Source organism: Chelon labrosus (genome assembly GCF_963514085.1).
Source record: "Chelon labrosus genome assembly, chromosome: 21".
Taxonomy (NCBI): domain Eukaryota; kingdom Metazoa; phylum Chordata; class Actinopteri; order Mugiliformes; family Mugilidae; genus Chelon; species Chelon labrosus.
In genome coordinates this window covers 14,500,811-14,527,216 of record NC_140354.1, presented here as the reverse complement: position 1 = coordinate 14,527,216, position 26,406 = coordinate 14,500,811, and the positions used below count along the sequence as shown (strand labels likewise).

Genomic DNA, 26,406 nt, shown 5'->3' with positions numbered 1-26,406 from the left:
GGAATGACTGGGCTGACGTTCATCCCCCTTCTCTCTCTCTCTCCCCCTTTCTCTCTCTCTCTCACACACACACACACACTCTCTCGATTTCTCTCTTGCACACGCAAACAAACAAATAATTTGTCATGCACAACAAACGCAGTGTGTGTCACAGCGAAACTCAGCTCCCTGCGGCTTCTTTCGGCCGCTGCAAGCAACAATCACACAAGTTGTGCAACATGTAAAAGCACGCATCTGCTTCTGCTGCTGCTGCTGCTGCTCACATCCTCCTCAGTCCAAGTAGTGAATGCACATGTTGTCCTGCTGGCTTGACAAGTTGCACGAAGAAAAAAAAAATGACTGAAGGCCCGTGCAGTTGTTATGTAATTTATTATATAAAACATGTTTTTTATTCTGATTGTCCTTATTTTTTATTTTTTTACACACACAGCGCAGTTTGGTGCATGGTGCAGCCCAGTCCACTTTAAAGCCACACATCTTGTAGTGGACATGGAGCACCATATTGTGCAGCTCACATTGTCAGCATTGACTAAAAATATAAATACAGTGTATTAAAACACAAACAAAACAAAAAAAGGGGGGGAAAGGAAAGAAGAGGAAAAAAACAATGTTGAAAAGTTCTCTCAAAACCACCAGTTCCCATCAGGGGTAATGAAGAGGCGCTGCCAACACCTCTCATTAGTTGTCTCCTGGCTCTGCAGGCTCTGACGGCGCCCCCCTGTGGTCAAAGAGAGGAAGGTATTTGTGAACTTTCTCGTCTACAGTATCCTTGATGCATGCATATTGAAGGGTTTTTGGTGTGAAAGCGCAGGGAGGCCGCAAACGCCTCCGAGGTGCATCATTTTACTACATATTTGTGCAGGTTTACTCATGCAGCCATGCAGCACGGTTGTTGTTTCGCTGCCTTAAATCGTTTTGAATTTGTTTTTACTAGTGCACTTAATGAACTGGCAAATGAGCGTATAATATCATACAAAAAAAGTGATTAGTCAGCATTTCTGACTTTAATAACTCCCTTTTTTCTGTTTATTTTCTCTCAGAGCTGCAGAAGCCACTTGGGCGAGCGGTGACACCTCTTCCAGAGAACTCAAACAAGTCCCGTTGCCTCTGTTTAGCTCGGTTTTCTCATACGCCCTGGACCTGGACTGTGAGTGAGACTCTTTACAGACACACTGCTTTCATTAGCTTTATGAGCTTAGCAACAACGGCTGTGGGTCATATGACAGTGTCCTGATCCAGGCTTTTTGCCAGTTCGAATCATCCCTGCAGGCTTAGTCCCTATTCAAATTGAAAAGCAGACGATTTAAATCTAGAGTATACTGTAGACGGCGTGGGAAATAATTGACCACCTATAAACACGAGGCTGGATCTGTGTGCACAGTGGAGCAACTTACCCCGAATAAGGTGGTGGTGGGGCATCGTGCTGCCCACTGCGAGTCAGAGCCTCATTGTAGCTGGGTAGGCCCGGGGCGGGGATAGCACTCAGGGGCACCATCTCAGGGGCTGGACGCCCGTCTGCTGCCAGTCTCACCGGGGCTCTGAAGCAGCAGCACAACATACGTCAATAAAAGTCAAGGCAGTTTAGTCACAAGCGATGCAAATCTGAGAAAACAAAGCTAGATTTTCCTCTGAAGGACATTTGTCTCATCGCCCTGTACCTAAACTAAAAAAGAAGCACAGCAAAGCTTTCAAGTACGACTTCTCTGGGGCTCATGACATTATGCCATGTTAAGATTCATCCTAACGGAACATAACCTGTGCGGATTTGTTTCCAGTTTGATTTGTTCACAAAATTTCAACATGGGTCACAGAGCCATTAGATTTATCTTTTCGAGGGCCATGAACACCCGTCACAAATTTCACAGCCAGCAGTAAAAAGTTATGAGCTAATGTGCCCAGATGGAAGGGCCGATGGACAAAGAGTCACAATTTCCCACCTCACACACACTCCTATGTTAGCTGGGTAAAAAAAAAAAAAAAAAAAAATCAGTGAACTTACTGGCCCGACCTCTGTCCGTCCTTCCTCTTCTTGGCTAAGTAGAAGTAGACCCCCAGCACGGTGGCGATAACTGCGATCGCCACTATGGCCACGATCCCCGCCACCAGACCTGACACGTCCACTTTGGGTGCGTACTCTTTAAAGACACCAAACCAGTATCACCGTCATTTGGAGCAGACTTGGAGCAGTAGATTATAAAACAAAATTAGCAATATATACCGATCAGGCATAACATTATGAGTTATCAGAGAATGGACGTGGGCCTTCTGAGGGTGTCTGGCAATAGGATGTTGTTAGTTGGGGGCCCTTTTGGTCCTATGGGTTGAAGGGACGGGCCTCCGTAGATCATCCCACAGACACTTGATCAGTTTGGGATGTAGTGAATTTGGAGACCAGGCTGTTGCCATCCAGGAGTGTCATTGCTATGGGGTGGGGGTCCCTGGTCTGGTCTAGGTGGGTGCTACATGTTTAAGTAACATCCACATGAATGAATGCCAGGTCCATAAGTTTCCCAGCAGAACACTGAATTATCACAAGATGGTCAGCGTTATTCACTTCTCCTGTCTGTGGGCATAATGTTGTGGCTGATCGGTGTATAATATAACAATATACCACAATAATGTCGTACTTAATGTGATGCACATTTTCACATATCACTACTGACTGCATAATGAGCCAAACACTAAAGGCTGTAGACTAAAATAATGGACATTATGAATCTTTTAATGAATATTACCGTGGCTGTCGACATAGCTTTCCCAAAATACTTTCTGGAAAAGGAAGAAAAGGTAGAATTAATGAAAAAAGCTTTAGTAAAAATTCTGATTTCTTTCCTCAAAACTTGTCTTATACATTAATTGATATTACTAAGTGCGCTGAGGTGAAATGTGTCACCGTGACCTCCCCAAAAGGGCTCGTCACAGCTTTAAGGTCACTTTCTAAAAAGACTCTGCTTTCAAATGACCCCGCAGAATGACCCCCTCGGGGCGGTGTTACCGTCTTCGCGTCGTCCTCGAACACCTCTCTGGCCTCCTCGTAGCTGCACATCTCCTCAATGCACTCCCTCTGGAGATTGTCGGGCACCACCAGCTCGAAGTCCCAGCTGTTGTAGAGCAGCGTGCGGGACAGGAAGGACGCCGCCGCCTGCTCGTCCAGCAACACGCGGTCTCCTGCAGGACGGAGGTTAAAATAGATCTGAAATCAATCATTGTGTTTCTTTGTAGATGGAAGAGAGAGGAACATGGTGTGATAACATCTTTGTGTTCAGGCATTTGGCCTGAGCGTAGTGGAATCTACAGTGGGTGAAGAGGATATGAAACTTAAATAAAACATGTTGGTATAGACGTAGTTTTTCAAACACAGACGAAACCCGAGAGCTCAATTCTGAATAATTCTCCTCCCGTGTTTCAGTTCAGCATCGGCAAGCAAAAACAGAGACACTTAGACGGCATTTAGGACACACAAGTGCTGAAATGACAGTTTGTTTCTTCAGTGAGTGGGGTGTGAAGTGACCCGCTGAATGAGGAGGGGTGTGGTTTACCTGCTGCCTGTCTGTGAATGACAGAGCAGTGGCCCGCCTGCAGCAGGGTCAGCAGGGTCACCCCCACGACTGACCAGACTGCCATCGAACCCCAAACCTGTATGTACAGAAAACAACAAGGAAGAGCTTTTGAGGAAATGATCCACACACACACACACACACACACACACACACCTGGAGGCCCAACCAGGACTAACATTAAGCTTTTGGCACTCACCTGGCCGACACCGTTGCCCCACTTGGCCGCAGTTTGGTCCATCTATCAAGGCTTTCCAGGAGAAACGCGCTGTTAGAGTTCCAGAAACATGGAGGCACCGATATTTCTTACAAAGTGAACTCTTCCTTATGCGGCGAAACTGCCGGCACACAGACTGTTTGTGCTTTCTTTTTCTTTTTTTTTTCCACCGTCACCACACAAACCAGTTTGGCAACATACCAGGAGGAGGGAGGATCCTCCACAGACCTGTACGCCGGCAGGTTCTCCCTCTCTTTGCTCAGCCCTATCCGCCTATTTGTTTTGCTCATCACAAATGAGAGACTGAAACGGGGAGAGACGGAGAGAGGGAGAGGAAGAGGTGTGGACTCGTTTTTAAAGGCGGTTCAGAGGAAATTTAGGAGGAAACTCATGTTCTGCAGATAATACAGCGTTCAATAAAATCCAGATACTCAACTATTTCTAAAAGGAGACTTTAAGTTATTGAAATGCATTCAATAAAGACAGGAAGAGTCCCAAAGGTCTCCAGGCTCATTGTCTGTCTTATATACAAATTAATTAATTAGTTAAAATGAATATTAACATTTCCAGCAGTGAAGGAGAACACCAGCAAAGGAGCTATTATGCAGCCCTGTCTTGTAGAGACGCACCGTATAAAAATCAGTTTTTTCAAAATAAAGTGGTGTTTACTCAAGTTGCCATGGATACCATCACTTAAATATAGCAGGGAACTGATTGCTTTTTCTGCGTTCGATGCCGACTATTGAAGAAACGTTCAGTTTTTCTATGTAAAGGCCACTCTACAATATATTCAGTGCATCGGCGCTCGCTCTTGGATGTTAGGAGATTCATGGTAGACATGAAGAAGTATGCATTCAGGCCCTGTACGACTGTCGCTAAGGACACTGAGATTAAACTAGGTGTCAAAAAACACCTACTTTTTTTCTAACCCTTACCCTAACCCTAACCCTTAGTTCATCTTAGAACCGTATATGGTAACTTCAGCACACATTTTAAATTGTGTCCCCGTGCCTCTCAGTGAGGTTTAGAAGCATGTGGTCTTCACTCAGCCAGTCAGAGAAGATCAAGGCGACATTATCAGGTCAAACAAGGGTCTAATGTGGTCCAAAAAAGGATTAAAAAAGGCAACTGGACTCGTAGAGTTTTTTGAGAAGACGTTTCACCAATCATCCGAATAGCTTCTTCAGTTCTAAGGGACTGGTGGGAAGTTTGAGGTTTAAATAGGAAACTCTCACTGATGGTGCTCTAACGACTCTTGTCCTTCAGAGGCTCCAGTGTCAAGGTGTGAATGGGGTTGAAACTTCTTGGGGACAGAAGTTAAAACTGTATTGTAAATAGATGGCAGATTAAATCTCAGTCCACATCATCTGTTTAGAGAAGGTTTTTCCTGTCGGAGAAAATTTTCAGCATTCCAGTTTATTTCAAACCAGGGAATACACTTAGGCAAAGATTGGTCCACCCTTAAGACAAAACACCCAGGCAAAAACAGAGTTATGTGGTGTAAGCTGTTCAGTGCAGTGAGGATTGTACAGACTTGTACATTGGGAAAACCAAACAACCCATCCACAAACACATGTACCAACACAGAAGAGCCAGCTCATCAGGAAATGATTCAGCGGTCCACCTACACCTGAAGGACAAAGGACACTCCTTTAAAGATAACAACATCCAGATCTTAGCCAGAGAAGACAGATGGTTTGAAAGAGGAGTAGAGGAACCCATCTATGTCGGACTGGAAAAACCTTCTCTAAACAGAGGAGGTGGACTCAGATTTAGTCTGCCATCTATTTACAATACAGTTTTAACTTCTGTCCCCAAGAAGTTTCAGTCTCATTCACACCTTGACACTGGAGCCTCTGATGGACAAGGGTCGTTAGAGCACCATCATAGGGAAAGAGGACAGGGACAAAAGAGCCCCCCCCCCCAACGACAGGTAAGTACTCAACCATTAATGGAAATTGGCTGCACAGAGTTTCCTATTTCAACCTCAAACTTCCCACTAGTCCCCTAGAACTGAAGAAGCTACTCGAGTGGTGAAACATCTTCTCAAAAAACTCTACAAGTCCAGTTGCCTTTTTTACCTTTACCTTTTTTTGGATATACCATGACCTGGATGACTGTGAACCTTCACAGACATCTAATGTGGTCTGTAAGGTCCACCTCTGCATGAACACTGAGCATAACTGCTTTATTAGGTACCACGAATCAGAAGTGTCCTATTGTTGTCTAATGTCATAGTGTGTATGTTGACAAGTGCCTGAATCACGGGTATCAAACTCATTTTAGTTCGGGGCCCACATACAGCCCAATTTAATCTCAAGCAGGACAGACCAGTAAAATAACACCATAATAATGACAATTTCTGACTTTTCCCATTTAGTGCAAAGAAGGACAAGTAAATTAGGAGAATGTTTACATTTAATAAACTATCCTTTGAAAAAACAACATTTCTTCCGAAAAATAAGTTTAGTTTAGGCACATTGCTGTCTGCTGTTTAGTCCTGGGTCTCAGTGTTGTGTTCTGTCCACCTCTCTTACTTAAACAGTGGATAAATCAGGGATAGCAGTTATTTATATTACCAGCGGACCAGTTTAGACCTTCTGGCGGGCCGCTTTTTGCCCACAGGCCTTATGTTTGACGCCTGTGAGCTAAATACATTTGTTTACCACTTAAAGGCAAGGAGCCACAAATGGGAAAAACTCATTAATCTTGATTTTCTACATGAGAAATAGTCTTTTTATGCACTACAATAACACTCTAGGGTTGAAGTGTAGAATTTCCAAGTATTTCAATGAGCGCCATATAAAGGGTCAAGTATTTTATATATACAAAGACAACCTTCGGTCGTCTGCTGATGTAGAAATCAGGGTTTGGTTTAATTTCTATTGTGCTATGTATAACCTGCATGATGTTCTGTACATCTATTTATCCAAGATAGAAATAGTTCTGCTATAATTTAGAGTAAATGCATTAGATTAGATTAGACAGAGACTGTATTTATCCCGTGGGATGAATAACATCATTGCGGTGCTCATTATTTGCTTCAAAACAACACCACCAATATAAAGCACCTAGTAGTTAGATGAATTCTACAACGTCCTACAAATAATGAAGCAATAAATCCACTGACATCTGTTACCACACACCGTGAATCCTTTTCAGTTCACAAAACGAGTCACAGAAGACGCAAGAAGACGTTCCGATAAATGTTTTAATGACGTATAAAAGTGATTAGACTTTTATTACAGTATAAAACCGATGATGTGATTTGTAGCTGGAATGGTAGATTATAAATATGAACTCCTTTTAAAAAAGAGAAAACTAAAGTGAAACGTTACATATATTTAGATATGAGACTGAACCATTTGTTTATTCATGTCCCCCCCCCCCCCCCCCCATCCATTCCATTCAAGTGAACTTGACGCAGACATCTGGAGTTAATATGTTCTTTCAAAACTAAAAAAAAAAAAAGCAGAGAGGAACGTGCCCGAAGATGTAAATCATGTCTGTGATTTTTGTCCGACTGCCAAAAACAATAATAATAATAAAAAAAAGCACACAAACAGTTTCAATATTATCTCTGTATAATGAAATAATAGAGAAATATCTGTGTTGGCAAATGTAAAAATAATACTTCAAGGATGAAAGGAGTGCTTTCCATCCTCTACAGCAAAAAAAAAAAAAAATTTCAACTCAAGGCTCACTCGGCTTTTTTCTGTAAGTTTCCACTTCACATCAATGAGTTTAGCAAAAAAGGAGCTAGCTCTGTTGCCATGGAGACAGCTTAGTTGTCATCATGTGACCTTCCTGCTGCTCGTGCAGAGCGGATCCTACAGAAACATCTGTCTTACGCAGCCGGACCGTCTTTAAAGAAGAGCCGGTGAGACAGCAGGAGACTCTGGCAAAGACAATGAAACAGAGTCTGGAGACTCTGGAGACTCTGGAGACTCTAGAGTTGCACGACGACGACTGAACCCATCCGGACCCACGCTGATGCGCGTGATGCAGCTACAGAAAGCTCGTAATTGAACAGCGAGACTATTCAAGTGCTACTCGAGCTGCTATGTCTCTTGTTTTTGTTTTTGCACACGGACAATGTAGACAAACAGGGGGAAATAAAATAATAATGCAAGTACCACAATGCAGTCCACATATATGAAAAATACAGACAATACAAACACACAGAGTGTATTATTTGTGGTCAAGTGTAGTCTGAAATGACACAGAAACAGTTTTTTTTTTTGTGAATACTGCACTGAAAGGCTGAAGTTTATCTAACCTTACATTAATCCACTTTTGGATTAGCCTCTTTCTTATCCACTTAAGAGTAGGCAACGCATGGGCAAGAAAAAAAGATCAGGTTTTTAAATTTACATGTGTTATCTGTCTGCGGTTTTAATTCTTTCTGTCACATTATGTTTAAAGAAGGCGAGGACGCAGCAGCTGGAGACGTGACTACAGTCTGTTTCCTCCCTTGTCCTTTAACGGGTCTGCTGTGGGTCTCTGCTGCCCCCTGCAGGGAGGCATGGGACATGCACGCACATGGATGTCTCATCTTTGGGGCGTGCCACATTTCACAAACAAGTTGAAATGCTACATGTGAATGTCAGCTCATTTTATTATGACTATTATTAATATTATCTTTAACACTACAGACCTAGAAATGAAAATAAACCATTTATAACTGACGAGTGATTTTCTGAACACTGTGCTGCTGATGCCGACATCTTGTACCTGTACCTGCGCGACACGGCGTCCCGTCTAAACAGCAGCTTAATCTTTATTTTTTTTTGTTTAACGCTACAGGTTATGGTGTGATGATTGTTTCTGCTTTAATAAAACTGTTACTCTGTGTCACCGGTCACAGTTTTCTCGCTTCCTGTTTCTGTATCACACTAACCCTGCTGCTACCGACACCTCTCCCTTTTAGATCCTCTCTCGTTATTATAAAAGATTACACGGGTTTAAAAATTTGCTTTTGGCAAAAAAAAAAGTGCAAATGAAACCATCTGGAAAGATAATGGTGCACCTTATCTGTCTCTCTCTCTCTCTCGTTCTCTAGCCGTTTTCACACATGCAGCAGACAAGAGATTTGGTTTAGGCGAAGGATCAGGTGGGCAGGACTCTCTGGACGACTACGTGCTCTATGAGCACATATCTGTACTGGGGAGCCGGCAGGGCGGAGTCTGTTTAACGCCTGGTCCAAGGGAGTGGGACGTTTCTTGTATACAGCTCCTCCGGGTGGCGCTGGGAAAAGTTCAGGGCTGCAGTGTATGTGTGAAAACGGCTTCTCTCTCTCTCTCTCTCTCTCTCTCTCTCTCACAAACACACACACACATTTTTGGACAAACTGTAGAGGGTTTAGGCTTTGGTGTCCATAGTAACAGTGCTTAGAGGATGACACAGGGACAGCCACCACTTTTCTTTTTCCCTGTGTGATGAGTCGGAGGAGGAGGACTCTCCATCTCCTGAAACCTCCTGTGAATTGAGAAGAGAAGAAATAGCAAGAGAGGAATAAATCACTGAATTTTAGGGGAATATGCATTTGAAGACATTACATTATGACAATTGCCTCATTGTTATTCCGAATATTGGTCTTAGTTGTCACAGGTTTTGCTTTTTATTTATTCAGTGTGTGCTAGAATCAAGTTCCCGGTATATTCAGTGATGGAGAAACAGTCACCGCCATAATCCTGCTGCAAGCATACCGACCACGGCAGCTAATGCTCTTTTATTTGAATGAACCCAATCAGGGTTTTCAATCAGATTCTAGTGTAGCTGTGGCTGCAACAGGAAGTCATCAGAGAGGGTGACGTATGTCAAATACATCCAAGCACTCTTTGTAACGTGAAAGCTGCGTTTATTCAGTTTCCCTCGTGATTCTTGTGGTAAAAGATAAAACAGCTGCCGTCTTTTTACATCCGGAGCCTTACGACGCTCTTTTGTGAATCGCAGCTTAAAGGGGAATTACCGTTTTTTACTACCTGGACTTTATTTCTGGGATAAAATACTATTATTCACCCATATAACTTTGGTGTCATTTGGAGTCATTCGGAAGATATTTAGATCCAGTGGAGCACTGCATATATCCATATAGTGGGAGTGCCTGGGGCACCGAAACGCAGCCTCTAAATAACGCAGCCTCTAAATAACGCATTATCTACAGCAAAACTCATTAATTTCACTAATATTTTGTTTTGATACGCTAGTGCTATTCCTCGTTGAGTCCAGAGTTACCTGTTATCATCATGCGGGGTCTGTAGATTGACCTACTAACCTCTGACCTGGATGATGTCATCTCTGAGCGCCGCGCGCACCCGCGACGGTCGGCTTGTTTACCTGTAATTTGCTACTGCTAGTTTTTTGCAACATGGTTGAATATTTTTCCGATTCTGAGGTTGTGGACGACGACTTTTTTTGTCAACAAAATATGACAATATTGAAAATATTGGTGAAATGAACGAGTTTCGCAGGAGATAATGCGTTATTTAGAGGCTGCGTTTCGGTGCCCCATTCACTCCCACTATATGGATATACGCAGATCTAAATATCTTCCGAATGACTTCAAATGACACCAAAGTTATATGGCTGAGTAAACGATCGTATTGTATGCCAGAAATAAGGTCCAGGTTGTAAAAAAACAGTAGTTCCCTTTTAAGGAAGGAACATTTCAAAAACTAAAATGTGGAACAGGAGATTCCAAACTAGAAAAGGCTGATATTCAACGGGAGGCAGTGATAAGAAGCTACAAACTGACGTCAAGAACCCGGTTTCAACTTTTTCCCCCCAAATGACTCGGTGACAATCAAATCTGTTTGTTTCACTGGCTAATCTTTTTTAAACAGATTACAACATCCGACTTCTGGCTGGGAAAGACATTATGTTTGCAGTGGAGGATGGAAATCTATTGCATAACAAACATCTTTTCCTTGTGAAATGCACCATAAGAAAATAAACTAAAAACAAAGCTTTACCTGATTATATGCACCAGCTCCAAGAAGGCTTCGTCCACGTTGTAACGATTCTTTGCCGAAGCCTCCATGTAGTGGATCCTGTTCTCTCTGGCAAAAGCCTGAGCATCTTCTCTGGAGATCTGCAGTAAACAAAGAGCAACCTCCAGTAAGATCAGAGTCACTGCCGTCTTTAAACTTACGCAAGACATTATTGTACGGCAACGACGGGACACGAGCATAGGTTACCGTTTGCTTCTATGGTTTTCCCAACTGACACTTGCAAAGCGTATGTGAAGAATGTTTATTTAGTGTTTATTTTTAGTGTGATTTGTTGCTATGTTTTTCCAGCTCCCCCAGGTCAGCTAAACACATTAGCCTGCATAATAACTGAGGTCTGACTCAACCAGAAATTCATAAATTCCCTGACATCTCCTGACCTCGGACAAACACTGATGAGATCCCCGGGACTTTCCCACTGCCTCTACTCCACTATCTTCCAGGAACAATGGCGGTGGAAGGAGAATATCACAGAGCATGAATGAGGATCTTACCACTCTCTGCTGGTCCAGGTCAACCTTGTTTCCGACCAGCACCATGGGGAAGTCGTCTCGGTCCTTCACTCTCAAGATCTGGGTGTGGAATTTCTGGACCTCATGGTAGCTGTCAGGACAGAAAGAATAAGCGCTAACGAACTGTTTACAGGCATGAACCACAACGACCTAATCAGTGTCCTTTACTTTTAACGTTGCTATTTATAATCATAACTGTAACCAATCAGCCACAACATTAAAACCACTAACAGGAGAAGTAAATAACATTGACCATCTTGTGACAATTCAATCTTCTGCTGGGAAACTTTTGCACCTGGCAACATGTCATAATGTTATGCCTGATCGGTGCATCATACAATGTAATATTCAATTCCCTGACCACTAATCATAAATCCTATCCTATCTGTCCTATTTTCACACTAATTTATGAGCTGTTAACCGCAGAGCTTTGGAGTGGTCGGGCATATGTCGACATCTTTTACACTGTTAATATCTACTGTTGTGCATCTAGCTCAGCTGCAAACCACAGGCAGCAAACCATCAAAAGCAGTGCAGAGCAGAACCCCTGCAATCCCATGTCATCTACAGCGAACACTCTCGACGTTGACTCACGTACGTTCTGCTGAGTGTGTGTTCATTAAAGTGGTTTAATTGTCCACGAGAACCAGTCCACTCCCTGTACCTGTTCAAATAACAGCTGGACAGTGAGTTGAGTGCTCATGTCAGTCGCACCACCAGCGACAGTTCACTGCTGCACTTCCTCTTTAGCAGGAACACGGGCCACCACAGAGAGACAGCGTCACATGTCTACGTCAACAAACAATTCAGTTCTCTGTGCCCACCTCTGCTGCGCTTACCGTAAAAGCTAAAACCCTCTGCTGGGGGTAAAAACACGCAAGCTGTGTGGTGTCTGAACTTTTCTTTAACCAAAAGCATTTAGCTTTGACGTTAGATGTTGAAGCTGGAAAACTGATCTCGCTAGCAGGTTAGATTGGATAACAAACAGTGTCACCAGTGAGGATATTTAGCATTCATCCTGGATTTGAGGTCACGTTTGTCCGACTTGACTTGGGAGGAGGGTAATTTCAGTTAAAATTTCATACTCAGAACTTGGAAAGAGAACAGACATAGATAACACAAATTAAGCTTCTGATAAATGAATGTTTTAACGAAGCAGCATTACGTACAGAAGCCTATCAAACAACAATAACGCCATAAAAAGTGGCGACGCTGCAACAACAGCGGCGCATGGGTGAGACTGTGGATTGCTGCTTTGCAAATGGGGTCATCCAACGCTGGAAAAGAAACCAGTCGTCTGGCACGGCCACACACAATTTAAATTTTATGAGAATATCAGTCTGGGAGATCCCAACGGAGCAATCCCAAACTAACCAAGTCACTAAATCAATGCTAGAAGTAATCAACCAACCAGAAATGTTCACCTCTACAAGCCTCATCCCTTAAGTTCCTGTGCCAACATTTTAGTGACAAAATTATCTCTCCAGAACTTAATTTAGACACTGGTCCCTACAGTACCTCCAAAGGTACCTAGTTCCCACAGTGAAAACAGGGTTATACAGTCATTTACCTGCCCCGATCGTTGATTGCGAAGACCAGTAGGAATCCCTCTCCTGAGCGCATGTACTGCTCCCTCATGGCACCGAACTCCTCCTGACCCGCTGTATCCAAGACTGAGACAAAGAGACACAGACAAATTAAAAAGTGTTAGCTTGCGTGCCATAGTCAACCTTCAACAATGAATCCTTGCTTGCCTGTTTTATTCCCATTTTCAGTAACAGTAAGACTGTATTTACACACAGAATGTACTGCAGATAAATAAAATTAAAGATTACTAAATACATGCTCAGGTATGAGCTCATTGTTTGTGTTCGTTAATGATTGGCAAAGCAAATATGTCAAATGTGCAAAGGTACAATTTATGCTTAGAGTCAACAGTCCCTCAATGACTTATTTCATTGCTCTTCAATGACAACAGCAACCTATAATCAGTCATCTTTCTTTTCTTTTTGTAAACCTTCGTCTAAATGCTGAGTCACTTTTTTATGTGGAAAATTAGAAAAAACGCTGCTCTCTCATTCGTCCTGACTGCCAGACAGACGGTGAACTCACAGAACCAAGGTTACATTAGTAACCATCATTTCTTTCCCAATGGCTCCTCTAGACTCCCAGTTTCTTAAGCCTGTAACACACATCGCTACAAGTGCACCAGCACAGGAATACATCAACACAGAAAACAGATTATAAACTCTAAATTACCTTTGAAGGAGCTTGTTTTGGCAAGGGCATTTATTTACATCTCAAGGTCCCAGTATGAGATCACTGTGTTTTACTAGTGGACTAAAACATCTCGTGTTATGAGCTTGGCTCGTGTCATATGACATTTGGCTCAGGGAAACAGAGAAGCATGAGTAGCACAAACCGTAGCTAAGGAAGCGCATTTTCCTCTCGAGGATTTTGACAGAATTAGTGACTAGGCACAGTGTTTGCGTGTCACGATGAGCTTGCCCAAGCCTTTAAGCCACCCACAGCACGTACTGCAACATCTGGGTACACATCGCCCGAAGACAAACATATAATGAGCGTATATTCTTAGTGGTTTTTAGCGATAAAGACTTCCTACTTGTACTCTTCGCCGAAGAGGCTTACATTTCTCTGAATTGTAGTGTGGTCTACAGTAATACTTTTGACGGGCGAGGTGTAGACAAGAAAACATACAATTCTCAAAGTGGAGTAAAATTACAGCGGAAAAAAGTCGTAGGAACAGCAGCTCCGCTCAGAGTTTAATCCGATGATTCACATGTTACTGAGCGATGAAACACCAGTGTGACCCAACACGGTCTATCCTGACAGCACTGGCAAAGTACAAGTCCTAACAAGGGAATGAAACATCCAGAGAGCAAACACACACCGCCTGGCTCGTATCACATCACAAAAGCAACACACCCATCCAAACAAAAAACCCTTCACACACCCTGCAATCACTCTGACAAACGGGGTGATTCATTCATTGGTGACTTACTGTCCAGCCGGGTCTCCTTTCCGTCCACGGTACATATCTTGGTGTAGGAGTCTTCGATGGTGGGGTCGTAGTCTGACACAAAGTAGGACTGTGGGACACATTTAGGGTTAATAATGAGCAGAAGACTACAGACATCTTGGTGAAGTTGCTTGCCTTACAATTCCAACAAACTTCTTGTCCGAACTTGAATGTTTGCTTAAACATAACCTAGCTAAAAAAAACAATAACCATCCCATAAAACAAGTACAATTTTGTGAGTATTTCCATTTTATATTGTTACAACACTACATTTGACTAGAAATGCTGGTGACTTTAAAGCTGGAGACACAGTACACAACTTTAAGAGTCTTAACAGATTCTGAAAAGAGTAGGAGTACACACTAACAGACCAGCTTCAGCAGATTTTTGTATGATGACTCAAAGACTTGGGATCACACACTCAACAACTGCTCCTGATGAGGGATCACAGACTACCTGATTTGTCAAACCAAATAAAGCCAACTGAAACGCATCAAACTGTCACAAGGGCGACATGTTGTATGCACTGCAACCAACGTTATACAGGCCACTTCTGTGGTCCAGGTTCGCTTTGTCGCCACTGTCGCGCTCTTGCGGTTTTCATATTCCTGCTACTTCCCGTCGTCTTCTGACGCTACTTCCTGTGTCTCACCTTCTCTTTCTAATTGGCTGTTGGCAACACCTGCTTGCAGTTGGGACGGTAATCAGTTCACACCACCCGATTGCCTCCAGACTGAGCTCAAAAAATTCAAACGTGTTTAATCGACTGCGACTGAGGTCAGGTCAGGTCTGTTCCCTCTCACACACTAGCAGACTGTCACCAACTAGTGTGACTTCAGCTTTAAGGTTTTACACTCAGTGTAGTACTGTTGCTTTTATTTATAATTCATAATGTTAATATTAACTTATGTGAGCTTGCTGCCAAGCGAGTAGCTACCAAGAGGGGGGAAACAACCACATTCACCACACAAATTAATCTATTAACTAAAGCATGATTTTATTACTTTAAATAGCAATTCCTTCTGAGCAAAACCTAATAAAGTGTGCTGAAAACAGCACACAAATGCAACACATGAGCTAAACGAAGCACGGCAGCAACATCTGTTCGTATGCCAATTCTGTACATTTTTGCTTTTTGTTTTATTTTATTAGATATTACATTTATTCAACTTAATTTTTCTTTTAATTGTGGTTCTTAAGAGTGTTTTTTTTATGTGCAACTAAGCTACTGTGACCAAGCAATTTCCCTTGTGGATCAATAAAGTTTATCTAAGTCTGACTTGTAAAATCATTAGATTACGTGCAACATGTTCAACTTCCACAACATCTAGCAGTGGACCTCCGCCCACCAAACTAATATGGCTAAAGGCAAGATTGTTGACTGATAAAACTCAGACACCAACTGTGCCTCCTCCCACAAAATTTGCCTCTTCATTAGGTACACTAGTGAAAACAAATGCATGTTCCTCTAAATCTTAGCTTCATGACGGTTAGGGTATTCATGGTATGCCACAGCTTGTGCAGAAATATTAAATGTTACTGTTAATCATTCTGCTAGTGTACCTAATCAATTGGCAAGTGAGCGTATACTTCACATTTCTAATACCATACAACAGTGTTCTTGAATTTAGAACGGGCTTAATCACCTTCTAGGATTTGCTTTTGTTCTTCGAAGCTTTGACTTGTCTTTTTAAATCCACAATAAGATCATTATCTACCTCCGTCATTACTGCATAGAGTTGGGAAGATTCCCCAACCAATCATTTCTTTTTACAATCAAGTACAAGTCAAGGCAGGTAAAATCTTTGGCCTTTGGTGCGTTTTAACCAAAACAGTTCAAAGGTATCCGCGAGGTAGTCGGTTATCAAATACATCACATCTGCATGCTTACTTTTGCCAGAACTGATACCGCGCTGACACCCGTCCAACGCGACTTTAATGAAGCAGAGATGAAGCTCACTGTGAAGGACTAACCACTGCAGGCAAGTTCCAACGTGATTTTTATCATGTGCAATACGGAGATGTTGCCAGGAGGGTAGGAAAAAGATTGCTTAAGGTTGGAGTATGGCTGACTGGCTTAAATTGGGCCTATAGGTTGAAGCTTTCTACTTTAGTAGAAGTCTAGACACTCACAGGTATCCATGCCTGTGAATATTCTCAGTCATCAAAGTTAAAACAAAGCCAAATGGACTTGTTTTGACATTCTACCGCCATCCAAGTAGCTTCTTCAGTCCAAAATGACTGGTGTAGTTTCGTTTTTATTAGGAACATCTGTGGGTGGAACATACGAAACTCACATGACAATGGTCTGACTAGTGCAGGTGAGAGTCGCACTACAAGAAAACTCAAACATTTGTTTCAGCTTTGTTTTATGGGATTTTTAAGACAACAATCCAATGGAGGACTGTTTGATAATCTGGATAAACACTTTTATTATTGACCTACTGATGTGCACAGTTTAACACGTGATTTATTTATCTTGTTATTGTGGTTCAAGCTGCAAATCAAACACTGATTCCTGAGATTTAAAGTAGTCAACTATAAAACCGATAGGTCTGTCAAGGTTCTCATTCAACCAAGTCATGGTATATGCAAACAAAAAAAACCAACAAAGTTTGCGTGCAGCTCTAGATTCTTTGTAACACTCCTCTTGAAGGTAAGTGCTCAAATAGTCCACTGGATGGGCGTCCCAACAAAACAAACATCTTAAACCACAAAGAAAAAGCTAAAACAGTTTTCTTCAACAACAACTGGTTTGCTGTGTTTTATTAAAGATGTCACACCGCTCATCCAATCAGCTTCTTCAGTTCTAAATGACAAGTGGGGAGTTTAGGTTTTACTGGAAACATCTGTGGGTCACGTACAACTGGATGAACTCAAAGAAGTGTTTTAGCTTCTTTTTAAAGTTTTAGGTCTTTTAGTTCATCAGGAAGCCAAGTCCAATTGACTTTCTCTTCTTGAAGATGAGTGTTGAAACAGTCCATTTGACAAACGTCCCGTTAACTAAAGGCCTAAAACCCAAAAACGAAGCTGAACAAAGGCAACTGTGCTGCTTCGAGTTATCTTCAAGACCCTCCGAGTTTACCCAAGTAACTTCTTCATTTGAAAGCTATCCACATGTGTTGCTAATAAAACCCAAACCCCCACTAGACATTAAGAAGTAAAGAAGCTAACTGGATGGGTGGTGAAAACCCAACAAATCCAGTTGTTTCTGCTTTAAAATTTTATAAAATACTTTGCGTTTGGGGTTTTAGGTCTTTGATTCGGTGGGACGCCCATCCGATGGATTATTTGAACACTTTAACTGATGAACCAAAAGACCTAAAACCCAAAAGAAAAAGCCAAATGTAAAGACATTTCACCGCTCATCCAAGTAGCTTCTTGAGTTCTTAAAGTCTAGTGGGGGGGTTAGGTTTTCATTAGCAACATCTGTGGGTGGTTTACAACTGAACTCAGAGTGTCTTGAAGAAGTCCAGTTGCCTTTGTTAAGCTTAGTTTCTTAAGGTTTTAGGTCTTTAGCTTGATGGGACGTTAGCCCAATGGACTATCTGAACCCTCACCTTTGAGAACAACAAGTCAACTGGACGTTCTTCCAGATAAAACAAAGACCTAAATGCCACAAGACAAAGCTAAAACTAAAGCAACCGGATTTGTTGAGATTTCTTAAAGATGTTTCACCACCCTTCCAATTATCTTCTTCACTTCTAAATGTCTGGTGGGGGGTGGGGGGGTTAGGTTTTCATTAGGAACATCTGTGGGTGGTTTACAGCTGAAGAAGTAATGTGGATGAGCAGCAAAGCAACTCCAACAAGTCCAGCTGCCTTTGTTTAAGGTTTACTTCGCCAAGACGGCCACTTACCTTCAAGAAGAAAGCCCTAAGCTAAAAGTAGAAGAAAGCAGAAGAAGACACATGTTGTGTAGGGTCAGTACCTGGATGAACTGGATGGTCAGAGCGCTCTTCCCCACCCCTCCTCCTCCAACAACCACCAGTTTGAATCTTTCCTCTTCTCCACTCATTTTGAGCTCTCCTTGAAAATATTTAAATAAAACAACAAATTTCCAGGGCGTGAGTCCTGACTCCTAAATCAAAAAAAGAGGAAGCACTCGACTTATCCCGCCTGTATAGCGTAAAAAAAAAAAAAATTAAGTTATCGGCGCAACTTCAAACAGAAACTTCTTATCATTTTCTACAACGACGTTTTTCTTTCTTTGCGCACAACAACTACGACATTCAGCGCCACATCTGGGAGACAAAGTCCGGCTTGAGGAGATCCACAGTCCATCCAAGAAAGAAAACAAACTGCTTTTTCTGTTTTCTTTGTGTTTTTCTCCCCCCACCAGTGTAGTAGAGTTTGGGCTTCGTGTCGCCCCTGCTCTCCTGTTTCTGCTCTTTTCTCCTCGGCCTCCAGGCAGCTTCTGAGGGCGGAACTGCTTCCTCTTTTTCTCTTTCCTCGAGAAACACCCGCAATATTGTGCGTCCACCACTACCCCCGCGTGTCTCTCTGTGCTTCTCGCCTCAATTTAAATAAATAAAATTAAAAAAGCAGGGGGAGAGAGAGACACGACGGAGCCAAACGCACGCAAACGCACCGCAGCTTTTCCTCTCATTTAAAATGAATAAATTCCTCTTTCATGTGTCAGTTTCCTTATTTGGTCATTTAGAGTCGCCTATCCTCTGACATCATTTCAACTTTCAGGATGTAAATTCGACTCGAACTATCGACTATTTCACGATTAAACCGAAATATTCACCGGTTACTCAACGCGTACGGATTTTTTCTTTCACTTTTAAATACCAAACTTGTAGTTTCGCAACAAGAAGAACTACTTCTTCGTGGTTAAACCTGACAGACGTGTGTGTGTGTAGGGGGGGTTTCGGTGTTATCTGGAATCCCCCCTAGAACAGAAAGTCACTGCACTTGCATTCAAACGTGGAGAACTGTGGTTTAGAAATATGAGCCCTGAGGCAACACATGCTCTACCTCGGCTCTGGACTCCTGCCAGAAAAGGGCTTATCTAAGAGCGAAAGCAACCTGAGCAACCTGTGGTCCAAAGTAAACTGTTCCTGGAGCAGATGTTATCATCAGAGGCGGTCCTAGGTTGTGGTGGGTGGGTGGGTGGTTGAAGGGGAGGGGTGTCCGGGAAAAGACCCCCTCAGTTTAAAACTCGTGGAATTGGTCATAATGTAGATAGAAGGAGGCCCCTCATTGTGGGGGAGTATTAGAAACAGAAAATGCAAAGAAATAGAAAAGTCCTCATTGTCAATGTATGCGTGATACAACAAAACCACAAAAAAAAAAACTTTCACAGAGGGGCTTTAACAAAGAATAAAATGCAAACATACATTAAATACTCTACAACAGGGGTGTCAGACGAAACCACCAGAGGGTTCAATGTGGTCTGCGGGATGAATTTACAAAGTGTCCCCGATCTGCTGGGAAACTTTTGAACCTGGCATTTGTGTGAATGTTACTTAGAGATGTACCACCCACCTAGACCAGACCAGGAACCCCCACCCCATAGCAAGGACACTTGTTGATGGTAACAGCCATCCCCAGCAGGGTGCAACCATAAAAGCGGTTTAGGAACAACTAAAAAAAACATGAAAAACATCACAAAGTGTTGACCTGGCCTCCAAATTCACTCGATTCCAAACTGATCAAGTACATGTGGGATGATCCACAGAGGCCCCTCCTTTCAACCCATAGGACCCAAAGGCCCCCACTAACAACATTCTGTTGCCAGACACCACAGGACACCCTCAGAAGGTTCATGTCTATTCTCTGATGAGTCACAACTGTTTTGGAGGCACAAGGGAGACCTACACGATATTAGGAAGATGGTAATACGGTGTATTAACCAAACTTACAAGTCGTCCAGCGACGTCCTGTTGTTTCCAGTTGCTGATGACTGTCTTCATTGTGGTCCATGGTGTATCTAATGGCTTGGATATTTTTTGAGGCCCCCAACTTGAGCGATACCTTCCAACAATGAGACCTATGGACTGTTAATGAGCTCTTAGTGACCCATAGTGGCTCTTAAAGTAGCTTGCAACCACTCCTAAAGAATAGAATATATGTTGATATGATTTATGTTTGATTTTTTTTATTAATGATGCCTCATGCAGATTAGCCTAATTGCATGTTCACAATAACCTGTAGGTGAGTATTTTCTGGTCCTCAGACAAACCCTGTATTGTGTTTTTGTTTTTTATAGACCTGTTAACTAGCCAATGTGGTACGGCAACAAGTATGGGTGACCCAGTTTGCTCAAACCTATATAAATTCATAAATCAAATGAAAATGGTGGTAATGTTTGCAATACCACACTTTGACCTCATTACCTTTTTTTTTTTTTTTTTTTTTATCATTTTTGATCGGTTTACTTCAGACTGCATGTGTGCCCCGGCAGAACAATTAGAAATACTGTGCTAATGAGCCCTAAAAACCTCACGACCGCACAAAACTGAATCCACGCAGGAAAAAAATAAATAAATAAAAGGGCAATGAGACGTAGTTGAAACATCATCTTTAATTATCATCAAATTCATTTCAAGCCATTGTGCCAAAACTCTTTTAAAATAAACGCCTTTTACAAGTGACAAGACAAGCGGACCGCTGTCAGGACGTAATAAACACGATGCATTCATGTGTAGGTTTCCTCTATAGGTCTTAAAATTCAGCTCTGCAATAAATAAATAAATAGAAGACAATGGTTCTGTGTGGTTTGGTTTTCCTTTGACAAACATGCACGAACACCACTCACCCTCGCCCACTAAACCTCGCCCTCAGCAGCTGTACGGCAGTGCAGGCTGCCCCATCCTCACAGGGTGGACAAACACCCCCCCCAGCAGCAACCTCTCCCCCCAGTCTAACAGCTTGCTGAGGGTGACGCTGAATGGCGACAGCAGGCCCTGCTCCTTCACCTCAGCTCTGCTGCACTTGCTTCGGGAGGGACTCTGCTCTCTGTTGGTGTCCCCCGCCTGCCGGTGGGAGCCGGTGTTACTCTGTGTCTTTGCCTCGGGCCTCTCCCCCGTCTCCCTACTGTGGACAGTTTTTGTTGTGGACGTCCCCCTAGCTTGCGGGCTGCTGCTGCTTCTTTCTGATGAGGGAGGGCACGCTCCCAGAGGCGTCAGAGACAGGGTGAGGCTTTTACGCTTCTCCAGCAGAGAGGCAGAGCCTGATGGGAGTTGTAGTTGTGTGGGCTTTGATAGTGGCTTGACAGGCTCACAGGGGCTTGAAGCTGAATTCTCACGTGGCGTCTGGATGTGCTGAGTCAAATAGAGAGTCAGAGGTTTCTGCCTCAGGTTTCCACTGTCGCCTGAGAGCGAGTGCCTCTGCTGTGTTTTGTCTTTGTGGTGCGCCGAGTCCCCAGTGACACTGTCAGCTTGACACTTGTTCTGACTGCTGCTCTGAGTGCGGTTGACTCGGTCATCGACGGGGGGCTTCCGATTGTCCAGATGCTGGATGAAGGAGTCGCCGCCAGAGGCCTTCTGGCTCAGGGCACCCTGGAAGTGCTGCAGCTGGCCCAGGAAGTTGAAGTTAGGGGAAATGGAGGGGCGACGCTCTTTAACAAACCTAATAAGGAGACAAACAGGATGTGGGTTAGGACCAAAACAGCTCTCACACATTGGGGCTGATAATTTACACTAACGACAGCGTTGTGTGAACCACTGAGAGATAAAGCAGTACAATTAAGAAATAATGTAAGAGATTAAATAATAGGGACAATACGTAAATGACTCTCATGCTCGTATGTGTATTTGCTAAGGTAGTGTATTTACACTATACCCTATACCGGAGTGTCCAGTTGTGGAGTGGCGCTATAATACAACACAAATATATGGAGAACCCAGCAAGCATGATGTTTGTTTAAAAAACTGTCTTCATTTGCAAAATTTAGTTTTTTAAATTATCAAACTTTATATGTGTAATTCATATTACAATTCACAAAATGATTGTCTCTTACCACTGACTACCTATACATATATTTCCCGAAATAATATCCCGATGTTTCCACAGTAAGGGGCGGGGCTTAGCCTCTTTATAGAGTGCATGGTTGTAGCATGCTAACCAAGCTAGCATCATGTTTGGCACTTTCCAGGGATGTCCTGATTTGTCATTAATTTTACTAACGTTACATATTTACACGGCCAAATCTAGCTTTACAGAAAGAGTTGACATTGGATAAAACTGACGCTATGCTAGGAACATCTGGTTTTGAAAAAATTGCAGAACATAAAGGAATATGTTTAGGAAATAAACTTTAATGTGTTACTACGTTTACTGTTTTTGCTGTCAACATCTAATAGAGCAGGCGCAGAAGTGAAACGAGAATTAGTGCCCTTGTGTTCTGCAGCCACGTGGCTTCTGAAAAACAGGCCCAATATTTATATCGGTGGCTGCGTTTCAAAAGAATCTGTCAAGATTTATGTTCACACTCGCTTCTTTTATTGCACCTACTGCCAGTCTCTTAAAGGGGCCGAGCAGTGGTGACACCCCATGACACAGACACAGGAAGTGACGGTTAAGTGCAGCGTCTCATTTCTGAACTGACTGATTTTGCAGGAGAGGCTTCAGGGAGGGTTTCCCCATACAATGTTAACACTATGGCGGCCCACCAAAGTCTAATTTACTCCGCCCTGGTCTCATAACGATCAGAAATGTTTTTGCATGTTTCAAACAACGTTGTGCTTAAACCTCAAAGCCGCCTCCACCCAGACCCTACACAAACACCGGTCGCTCACCTGCTCTGTAATTCAACCTGACGGAGAAAACATCTCTCACGCAGCATGTGAAGCTATTTGTCTTGTTCACTAATACAATTTTAGGTTACCGCGATTCTTTAAAACCTGATGTTTTTCCTCTTGATTTTTTATATAATGGAGATTTACAAATATTTAAAGAGAGTTGGTCAAAACCAGAAGAACCGACTCCAGATGTAGCGTGAACTAGCTTAACTTTATAAGAGCTAGCTAGCTAAGTTGGATTGACATTCAACAGTTTTCTTAAAATACATTTTATTCGCCGATACTTTATTTAATCTTACAAACATTTGTCCATAGAATGACATGTTTCAACAGCTTGTGTTTAGTATTAATGTACATGAACGGCACAGGCTGCCGCTATTTGTAGCTACATCTAATATCTGCGTTATTACGGTAATTTAAAAAGGGACTGATACAAAACGCATGATCTCATTTGCCCATCAAAATGTGCCTAGCTCCTGAAAAATAGCCTAGGTTTTCTTTTTGTTGATTATAAAATGTCCTTGTACTTGTTCATTAAAAAATGTGTTTGTTTTTTCTTTTTACTGTCATAATTAAAATATTCCAGTAAAGGGGAATTACCATTTTTTACAACCTGGACCTTATTTCTGGCATGAAATATGATCGTTTACTCACCCATATAACTTTTGTGTAATTTTTTGTCATTTGGGCGATATTTAGATGCACGTATATCCATATAATGGGAGTGACTGGGGCACCGAAACGCAGCCTCTAAATAACGCATTATCTGCCGCGAAACTTCCTCATTTCACCAATATTTTGTTATGATACACTAGTGCTATTTCCGTTGAGTCCGGAGTTACCTGTTGTCATCAGGGTCAGTAGATTGACCAACTAGCCTCTGACTTGGATGATGCCCCTTTAAATGCACCAAAGGTAGTATTATACAAAATGTGACATAAATGGAACAAATACAATATTGTATTTATTCAACTTTGTATTAATCCTTTTATTTATTCACTTTCCCATTTAATTGTCCCTCTTTTATACAATGTATTCCTGTTTGTAATGTATTATTATTATTTTAATTTTGGCCGTGCTGGTCCTTCATAGTAGATAGGAAAGTACTGTTTCCCATTTCTCTATGTTAGGTGATGTCTTGGATTTTGCATCTTTTAATGAATTAGACAGTTTTGAAACCTAACCAGTAGGTTTCTTTAATATTTGTGTACGATGCATCAGATTAAATACTTTTCATGTATGAGTCGATGACTGTCTGCTCAGGTCTGACTGGGGTAAGAGTGCAGGTTAACAGTCGTACCTGTAGGCGTGGTCCAGGTCCATCTCCAGACTGTACATGATGTAGGCCACGGCCAGAGCCGGGGACCGGGAGATTCCTGCTGCACAGTGCACCAACACCGAGGCCCCCGAGGACATGGCTGCATCTGAACACACACACACACACACACACACACACACACACAGTGACAATTAGTTACTATTTAGGTGAAGGATTTGTAAAAGAGTTCACTAAATTCACTAAGACAGACGTTTTTGAGCAGTGATACTGTGGGAGAGTCCTCACCGATGAAGCGCAGGGCCTGTGGGATCCAGGGCAGCAGGTCGTCCCGCAGGGAGTCGTCAATGGGGATGCGAAGGTATCTGGAGCAGGGCAGAAAGGAGGGCTGGGGGCTGCAGCGGCTCACGCTCAGCACGTAGGAGATACCCACGGAGGCCAGCTGGTCCTAGACACACAGCACAACACACTTTAGACTCTTACACAACAAATACACACAGAAGCTGCAGAATTGATCACTCGGCCACTTCATTAGGTACACCGGTGAAAACGAAAGCATTCTAAATATAAACAGCCCTGCACTGAATCTTTTGTTTAAAACAACTGAGACAGATGTTGGTTCAACTGTGTTGTCACTCGGGATGCTGCGTTTCTATGGCAACCCCATTTCGGTCAGCATGCTAGGCTACATAACAGAAACAGCATCCTGTCCTCCAGCCAAGAAGGAGGACGTAGTGCAGGATAGTCACTACTAGTGTAGCTAATGAATTGGCACACAGAGACATAGAGTTGACATGTTGATGACTTCACAGTCTCAGTCAGTCTGGTTCAAAGCGTTATGTCATAGCGCATGTGGGGAAATATTAAATCCCCAAAGATGCAGGGCTGTTGTATTAGAATGCATTCATTTAGTGTACCTAATGTTTTGGCAAAGTGAGTGCGGGGTTTAACTACCCAGCTGCATGGAAAGTAGTTCAAATAAACACGTCGTAAAATCGGTATTTACACATAAATGCATCGATATAACACCAAAAAGGGACCGTTTCCTTTTTGATTTTGATTATTTTTCAATTAATTTCACTTTTATTAACCATCAACAGTGATCTATAAGAAAAAAAAATATTTGTCTGAAGAAGTAAACACACAAGACTGTCTGTCTGGTCTCTCCAATCCAGACTCGACTTATCTGCACAAACAGTTAGCAATCGACTAATCGACTAATCGGGAGCGTTTTATTTATTTATTTTCTTTATTTTAACCGACGCAGTGCATTTAATAGCTGATCACACTGTATCTGGATGCACTCTCTCTCTCCCCCTCCTCGTCCTTTACCTGCGTCACGTCCCTCTCTGCTCCGAGGTAGAGCCGGGGCAGGATGACGGACATCGGGGTCCGATCAGCATCTCTCTCCTGAGACCAAACCATATCTGCAGCACAACAATCACCCATCTCATTTATTTATTTATTTTAAAATATATATATAAAAAAAAAATAAAATCTTTCAACTTTGATTACATAAAACAAGTTGTCCACAATGTCCAAAACGCGTCTTTACTCCATCAGCATAAAGAAAATGTGAAGGTTTTTACTATATTGCAGCTTCTTCTTGTAAGATAACAGCTGTTACGCCTAACAGGAAATATATATATTTTTTAATTTCAAGATTATTTTACTCATGCAAAACAATAACGCTGCTTATTTAGTGTCACTCACTCGAAGCGTCCTTCCCCAAAGTCCTGTTCTGGTGCAGGAGGACGGATGAGGTGTCCTGTCGCAGGAGCTTGCAGGAGTCTTCTCTTCTGATGAATAAAGGGTCCGTGCGTTTGCTCTCCGTCCTCTCCCCTCTCTCTCTCTCTCTCTGTATCTATCTGCTCCGCTCCGTGAAACTGGCGTCTTCTTCAGCGATGAGCTCATCCTCTTTCCAACAATAGATCTGGGGGCTGCATGATGTCATCTTGGGCCAATCAGAGGCGCGCCGGACTTCCGCATGCGCAGAAGGCGTCTCGGCAGCAAGCAGCAGCAGCAGCAGTAGAAATAAAAGAGAG

General features: G+C 42.6%; 3 protein-coding genes across 3 annotated transcripts; all 3 read right to left on the bottom strand.

Annotated features, from left to right (window-relative positions):
• Positions 1 to 364: 364 nt before the first annotated feature.
• prrg2 (proline rich Gla (G-carboxyglutamic acid) 2) lies at positions 365 to 3,923 on the bottom strand. The gene is made up of 7 exons (XM_084570848.1): positions 3,757 to 3,923; positions 3,540 to 3,636; positions 2,996 to 3,168; positions 2,736 to 2,769; positions 2,000 to 2,135; positions 1,395 to 1,538; positions 365 to 718 (listed from the first exon to the last, which is right to left on the bottom strand). Exons 1-7 carry the CDS (start codon positions 3,796 to 3,798, stop codon positions 679 to 681), a joined length of 666 nt encoding a protein of 221 aa, XP_084426974.1. The 5' UTR covers positions 3,799 to 3,923; the 3' UTR covers positions 365 to 678.
• Positions 3,924 to 7,174: 3,251 nt separating this feature from the next.
• On the bottom strand, positions 7,175 to 18,909 carry rras (RAS related). Its single transcript, XM_084570976.1, has 6 exons — positions 18,267 to 18,909; positions 14,319 to 14,406; positions 12,867 to 12,969; positions 11,279 to 11,387; positions 10,749 to 10,867; positions 7,175 to 9,252 (listed from the first exon to the last, which is right to left on the bottom strand). Exons 1-6 carry the CDS (start codon positions 18,351 to 18,353, stop codon positions 9,165 to 9,167), a joined length of 594 nt encoding a protein of 197 aa, XP_084427102.1. The 5' UTR covers positions 18,354 to 18,909; the 3' UTR covers positions 7,175 to 9,164.
• Positions 18,910 to 20,725: 1,816 nt separating this feature from the next.
• Positions 20,726 to 26,306, bottom strand: LOC311507289 (uncharacterized protein). Its single transcript, XM_084571581.1, has 5 exons — positions 26,075 to 26,306; positions 25,694 to 25,788; positions 24,650 to 24,809; positions 24,386 to 24,509; positions 20,726 to 21,913 (listed from the first exon to the last, which is right to left on the bottom strand). The coding sequence occupies exons 2-5, from the start codon at positions 25,784 to 25,786 to the stop codon at positions 21,124 to 21,126; spliced, it is 1,167 nt and encodes a 388-aa protein (XP_084427707.1). The 5' UTR covers positions 25,787 to 25,788; positions 26,075 to 26,306; the 3' UTR covers positions 20,726 to 21,123.
• Positions 26,307 to 26,406: the final 100 nt, after the last annotated feature.